Source organism: Chrysochloris asiatica, unplaced genomic scaffold (genome assembly GCF_000296735.1).
Source record: "Chrysochloris asiatica unplaced genomic scaffold, ChrAsi1.0 scaffold00279, whole genome shotgun sequence".
NCBI lineage: Eukaryota > Metazoa > Chordata > Mammalia > Afrosoricida > Chrysochloridae > Chrysochloris > Chrysochloris asiatica.
This window is the reverse complement of record NW_006408797.1, coordinates 3416969-3424741: the sequence shown is the minus strand read 5'-3', so window position 1 is coordinate 3424741 and position 7773 is coordinate 3416969. Positions and strand designations below refer to the sequence as shown.

The 7773-nt window shown below is 36.5% G+C and overlaps 1 protein-coding gene across 1 annotated transcript; it reads left to right on the top strand.

The window, feature by feature from the left end:
• The first annotated feature begins 6323 nt into the window (after positions 1 to 6323).
• LOC102811723 (olfactory receptor 2T27-like) lies at positions 6324 to 7265 on the top strand. The gene has a single exon (XM_006874487.1). The coding sequence runs from the start codon at positions 6324 to 6326 to the stop codon at positions 7263 to 7265; it is 942 nt and encodes a 313-aa protein (XP_006874549.1).
• The last annotated feature ends 508 nt before the right edge of the window (positions 7266 to 7773 follow it).

Here is a 7773-nt window from a genome sequence, read left to right as displayed (position 1 = left end):
GTGGCAACAGTAGTGAGGTTGGCCCAGGATGGGACATTGTTTCCTTCTGCTGTGCATGGGGTCGCTATGAGTTGGTTCCGACTCAATGACACCTGACAACAACAACAACTACTACACTTGTTTTAATGATTACCTGATGCTAATATAACAAGACAGGGTTAATTTCCACATTGCCTTGTTGCATTTTTAGCTAGAATCCTCCTAAGTTCTGTGGGAACAGTCACCTTGCCATACGTATCTTAGTTGTCAAACAGGACACTCAGCAAGAGAATCAATTTTAATAAATCAATACCTATGTATCTATAATCCTTAAAATAGAAGATATTTGTTATATATTATAAAGATCTCTTCCTCTTAATGAAGGTGCAAATAGCAGAAAGTACACTAGATTAGGTATTCTGTAGATCATAAACCTAGCTGAACTTGATATATTTTATTAACTGATAAACATCTATTTCATCAAATAACTGTCTGCATCCAGTAGTAGTTAAATTGTTCTGTGTGCTGGACATACAATGAGGATCAGGAAAAAATATATTCATGGCTTTCTCTGAGAACATAATTTAATAAGAGGAATAGACAATTAAATGAATAATTACAATTACTTATGATATTATAAAAGGAGAGGCAGTAATAGAAATGTAAGGCAGGGATGCTCAACATGGTCTAGAGACTGGAGTACAAAGATTTTCCAAATAAGTGACATATAAGTTTTCCCTTCATTCTAGTTCTAGATTACTTTGTTCCTCCCATAGGTCTTCTTTCTATCCTTTGATAACTCAGGACTGTTTCCTTTCTTGAAAGGTTTGTATTCTAGTTCCCAATCACCACTCAATTCCCAAAGAATTCCCACTCATTTCTGAATATTTATCTACACAGTTATTAACATATCACTCTTTTACACATATCATTACATATGTAGGTGTCTGAAATGACCTTCACTTAGGACTGGTTTAACTAAAGTCTATCTCTTGTCAGTAGAATCTTTGCTTCAGGAGGGTACAGCTTTTGAATCTTAAATGATCACTTTCTCTCACTCTTGAATGATAGAAACCTCAAACACTGTGGGTAATCAATACTTACTTGTTGAGTAAATGTGTATGGCATGACTAGCCTACAACATGTTTAGAGAATCAAATAATATATTAATAGTGACAAAAATTCCTGTCATAATCTGACTCTGTATTATGAAAATATGTAAATATCTATTATGTATGGATGAACGCTGGCATGCCTATTGAAGTAATAGCTTAGGTAGATGAAGTGGTTTTTCTCAAGGTCACGTAGATAGTACATAAATAGTGAAGCTGCATGGGAGCTCAAACCTTAAATGTAAAATGGACATTTGATTATAATAAATAGAAATAAGAACTTAAAGAAAGTCGTTGATACTTTGTTTCACAATATGAGAGCATAGCTTGGTGTTGGCTGAACTAAATGGAGCACGTTGTAGGGAACAATATGCAGGTTCTTAAGTCAATGAAGCAGAGTGGAGAATGGAAACAGTCAATACCCAGTGAATCAGGGTTTTAGTCAGAATGGAAGTTATTTGCTGCAGGAAGGATGCAATACTTCTTAGGAGTTGGTATGAGGTCTTATGCACAGTCAGTAGGGTCATCATTAGTTGGTGATACTGGACACTTGTAGGAATCTCTGGAAGATGACACTTAGTCACACCTTATGATTAATGATAGTATCCATATGGACTGGTGTATGTATTGTTATGTTCATTTCTGTGAGGATTTGAAATATAGTGTAACTTGCTGACACTAGGCAGGTCATTGCAGAGAGCTTGTGGCATGACAGCAAGGGAGAAATGAAACCACTAAGCAGGATAGAGTCCTTGGTGCATTGACTGCAGTAGTAGATATGCTGTGTGCATGCACACTTTTATACATATGCTAGTGACAATGGTAGAACCTCTAGAAGTTAGGAAACAGATTCACATTCATCATAGCAAAAAGCCTGTGATTGCAGACCAAAGAAATTGTACAACTATATAAAACTATGTATCTTTCAATTTATTAGTATGAAACTAGACATCCATAGACTTATCCTATATTCTGTCCTCTTGAAGGGAATCATAAATAAAGGTGTTCAAATGTCCTTGATATAGTCAGGACTTTGATTATTGATGTGGTGTTCGGGAGTATGTCATCCTTACACGAATAATTCACATTCTGAAAATCAGTCACTGGTGGTTGAAGAAGCAGTAGTAGGCATGTGAAAAGGAGGCTGAGTCACAGAAGTTGAAGGTGAATTTGATTCCAATGCAGTGACTGGCATAAACATAGAAGTGCCTGCTGACATCTGTAAGGTTAGGAAGGTGCCATCAGACAAGCTTACCAATCTTCGTATTCAAAGATTTTAAGCTTATGTTAAGAGCTCTGTCTGATAATGGCTATAATGTTTTCAAAGTCTTCTTTAATATCACTTGTACTATTTCTCACTTGATGGTCATTGGAGACATCATCAGATCCTCACTCTCTCTATTTGCACTCTTCATGCTGCTCATGGGTCCTTCATAGGTCATACTATCTGGCTCTGTTAGGAGATTAGATGTTCCAAATGCCATTTCTTGTCGTGCCAAAGATAGAGGTAAGTCCTTTGAGTTGGTAACTTTGGCATGGTTTTATTAATCCTAATAGTTCTAAATCTCCTTTGAACCTTCTTGGATGCTTCAAAATGAGACCTTTTAACTATGTATTTATTAACAGTAGCCCTTCCCATATAGCATTTGTTCCTAAATCCACGTCATTCAGTTGTCTGTCTTCACCGACTCACTAAAACGGTTCTTGGTGTGGTCACAAACTCCTCCAGTTTTCAACCCCAATCGTGATTTTGCAATCTTCACTTCCTAGAAAAACCTATTTCTTTTAATTTTATAATCAAACGATATGGAATACTAGATAGTGATGACTTTTTTAAGGGTTTATAAAAGCTCTGCACTGATTCTGAGTCTATGGCTAATTAAAGCCTGGGGATAGACTCCCATATGACATGCATCAAGGTTTCCCCAACTCAATGGTAAGTATCTCAGTGGAAGTTATTAAGAAACGGTCTGATCCAAAAGGAAATATTGAGTCCTCATACTCTGACCTCTAACCTGAACCAGGTAAAGAACAGAAATGTAGTTAATACATTAATAGGGACTCTGAGACACCAAAGATCAGATATTTTTCAATAGAAGAATTGAGTGATTTTATGTGAAAGAATCATGCAGTACACAAGCAATGACCGCAGACTCTGGAGGCTCAACAGTTAGAAGAACTGAGGTGGGTGGCAAGATTACCTTATCTACTAATGTTGAAGTCCTGGTGTGATGCTGTAGGATGAGCACTGGACTGCTAATCTCAAGGTTAGTTGTTTAAACCCACCAGCCACATCTCAGAAACCCTATATAGAGTTGCAATGAATCAGAACCAGCTCAATGGCACTTAGAAACCACCGCAACTAATATATTGATGTTTACTAGCCTGAAAGTCAACTTTGATTATTCACCAAGTTCAAAATCACCAGGTGAAACAGAACTATTCAAAAGCTCTGCTTCTAACAGTGATTAATGAATGTTATAGAATACATCCTTTCATCATGTAGAAGAGAAGAGAAATAGTATCAATTCAAGTGATTTGGGTAAATATGTAGTTTATAGATTTGTAAAAGACTGGCAGAGATGAATTGAGAGGGACACCTTAGAGCCCAAGATCCTGAATTCTGAAACTTCTTACTTCACAGTTAGGTAGGGGACATAGTGACAGCATGTTTCTGCATCTCTTTGAGTACATCTTTTCATCTGCTTATGAGCAGTCAGTAAATGAATTCATGTAAAGTGTTACAAATAGTTCCTGGCAATTGGTTAGTCTTCCATTAATGCTAGTTATTATTATTATTATCATCATCATTCTTCCAATCAATGTCTCTATTATACCTCCATTGGAGAGGTAGTATCATGTCCTCAAGCAGTGTGAGATCACTGCCATCATTTACACAATGAATAATGTATCACAAAGAGCAAGCTTTTATTGGCTGCCATTTTCCATAAGAGTTTAAAGACATTTGGAAGAGCAGGGTAAATTAAGGGTGGAATCTGTCAGAACTTTTCTAACAGAGGTTGCCTAAACTATTCACACAACAATCTTTCTGGTGTGCTTTCTTTGACTAACATCAGTGACCTTTACTCATTTTAATACAGGCTGTGACATAGATTATAGATATATAGAGATTTGGTGGTGCTGATGTGTCATGGAGTCCTTCCAACTCAGAGCTGCCCTGTATAGAGTTTCCAAGATTGTAAATCATGGAAGCAGAAAGCCTCATTTTTTTTTTTTTTTTTTCAGCTGAGCAACTGGTAGGTTTGAATGACTGACCTTGAGGTTAGCAACCCAGTTCATAATCCAGGATGCTAACAGGGCTCCTATAAAGAGGTTTAAAGTTGTTGTTGTTAAGTGCCATCAAGGTGATTCTGACTCATATAGACCTTGTATAGGATTTCTGAGGAGATGTTGATGAGCTCCAACAGCCTATCCTATTCAAACTGACCTTGCAGTCCAGCACATTAACCTCTAGTGCCACACCAGGATGCCATATAGAAATTTAGAGTGCAAGTACTACTTTCATTAGAAAATAACAAAACAGAGTCATTTCAAGCAGTTTTAGCTCAGATTTCCCACAGAATTAAAATACATGTCTTTAATATTAGAATGAATAAAGATGACCAATATTAATGATTTGAACCCAATTGTGAATTGTTTTATAGTTTACAATATGTCTATGTGTTTTTTAATGAAGACTGTGTCAGATTTAAATGAATAGAAAGTTTTATGGACTAATATTTCAGTGCTAATTTGTTTCATCAATTCCAGACATTTAGTGCACCTTTGGAATTGTAGGTTGGAAATTACCTTGAAAATCAAGTAGCCTCACCCCCTAATATTAAGCATTAAAATTGTGCTAAGATATTTGCTTTAACCATATCATGCAATTTAGTCAGTTTTTTTTTCATTTCCAGAATAAAATTTCATACATCTTCCCTAGTCAGTGGTACTACTTGCCCTAACATTGCAGGCATCAACTAATATTTTGCATGTATAAAACATTCAAGAATGTGTTCCTTTATTTCTTTCTTCAACTGAAAATAAAATTTCTTTAAGGAGAAGCACAGACATGCCAACAAGGAGCCAGACTGAGAAACACCGAAAGTAGAGACCATCCCAAATGCAACATAGTGTCCACAAAGGATCACAATATACCCAGTAGAAAACATAAAATCATGGGGTCATGGAGGTGATAATAACTTATAATGACTATATATATTCTGATGAGTCACACTGAGGACTCTATTCACGTTTTATTAAATGCTGAACTTTATGGTACATATATGTTTTAATTTTGTTTTTCTCAAAATGGGAGACAAATAAAGATGAAAAGTTGGTAAATAGCATGATCCCTTTAAATAAGAAAAAGTATTAATATAATTATTGGTAATGATTTTAAAAATTCTGACTTCTAATCACTGAAAAAGAGAACATTAATTTCGATAAAACCAATCAACTCTTTGGGATTGAGGAGTAACATTATAAATACATGATCTCATACAGCTTAGCAAACATTAATACATTTTACTCAGCATATTTCCCTCCAAATGTTTGAATTTGAAAAATCATTGACATAAATTTAATTTTTATTTTGTAGACAATAAAGGATGATTCATGGCTATAAATTGAAAGAGGACTTTTGTTGTTTCAGGACAAAACAGAATCAAGAGTTTTTTGGGTTATTTCAGGAAAAAAAAAACTGAATTAGAGAGGCAGAAGCAATAACAGAAAAGCTAAAAAATGTGAGTTGTAGAGACCAGTATAATTGTGAATAAATTGTAACCTTTCTCACACTAAATGTCACTGACACTAAAGGTCTCTGGAGTCTAGTTCAGAAGAACCTCAAGAGATTTTTTAAAGATCCTACGTGGGAAGATGAGCTGGTGCTTTCAACAGAGTGAGTGCCAGATAGACTGTACAAGTAACGAGAAGTAAATAGAAATCAAAAGTAAGTATGAACACCCAGGTTAGGAGGATAAAGATAGATATTGTTAATTTTTTTTTAATATTAAATCTTAACAATTATTTTGTCAAACAAACACAAATATAATTGTAAATGTACTGATTTGATTCGGTGAAATCCTTTTCAAACTCTTATTTTATAAAAGTATTTTATTTCTGCTAATAAAAGCACAGGGGTAAGGATGTCAAGGAAAAAATTAATTATTTTAGTAAAGCACCACAATCACTGTTATGTTGCTTTGCTCCTGTAGGTATTTGAATTAAAACATGGACCAAAGTAATGAAAACTCAACTGATTTCATCCTCCTCGGGCTCTTTCCAGGGTTCAGGCATCCCTCCCTTCTCATTCTTATAGTTCTCCTCATCTACACCATTGCCTTTACCGGAAATGCACTCTTGATCCTCCTCATCTGGCAGGACTCTCGCCTTCACACCCCAATGTACTTCCTGCTTAGCCAGCTTTCCCTCATTGACCTGGCTTATATTTCCAGCACAGTCCCCAAAACAGTAACCAACTATTTCACAGGGAGGAAGAACATATCCTATTTTGCCTGTGCAACTCAGCTATTTTTCTTTCTCACACTTGGAATTGCTGAGTGTGTCCTGCTGACCCTCATGGCCTATGACCGCTATGTGGCTGTCTGTATTCCCCTGAGATATACAGTGCTCATGAGCCCTACTGTCTGTCTGCAGATGGCTGCTGCAGCCTGGATAGGAGGAGCTCTTGCTGCCCTTATTCACACCATCTATCCAATGCATTTCCCTATTTGTGGTTCCAGGGAGATTAATCATTTCTTTTGTGAGATGCCTGCCATCTTGAGACTGTCTTGTGTGGACACAACAGCCTATGAGATGGTGAAATTTGTGACCACCATTGTGTTTCTACTGGTCCCATTTATTCTCATCCTGTCATCATACACCTTCATATTCCTCACTGTCTTTAGGATGAACTCCCGCAAGGGAAAGAACAAAGTCCTTGCCACCTGCTCTTCCCACCTGACTGTGGTGAGTCTCTACTTTGGTCAGGGTATCTTCATTTACATGATGCCCAGCTCTTCCCATACACCTGAACAAGACCAGATTGTTGCTGTGTTTGGCACCATGGTGACCCCCATGCTCAATCCTCTCATCTACAGTCTGAGGAACAAAGAAGTAGTGGGGGCTCTGAAGAAGATGATAAGAAGGTTTTGCAGCTGTGAAACAGCATAGATTGTTTCTCAAAACAAAAGCTCCATCCTCAGATTTCAGACCATCCATAGTCAACCAAATCACAAAGATGTTTTGCTGTCAGAATCGAAATACACCAAACTTAAATGGAAAAGCATGAAATGCCAATGAATCAGTTCCTTTATAGGGTTTTCGAATAGCACCTGGTGGGTTTGAACTGCAGAACTTGTAGTTCACTCTGGGTACCCATGCTTCAGCACCAAGCATACAAAAATTCTTTTAAAATGTTCTATACATTCAGTCACAAATTAGGTCTTAAAATAATTTAACTTTATGAAGACCTGCTACAGTAGTTTTGTAATTATTTTCATCAAAATTGTACTTGCATGTAATATTAAGGAATTTGTTAGATGATGTCTGCATTGTACTTAGTGGGCTTTCTTTGGAATGGACACAAATATGGATATCTTCCCATAAGTTGGCCAAGTAACTGTCTTCTCAATTTTTTAACATAGATGTCTGAGTGCCTCCAGTGCTGCTCATTTTGTTA

Coding starts and splice junctions, on each gene's coding strand:
- LOC102811723 (XM_006874487.1), top strand. CDS start 6,324: ATGGACCAAAGTAATGAAAACTCAACTGATTTCATCCTCCTCGGGCTC.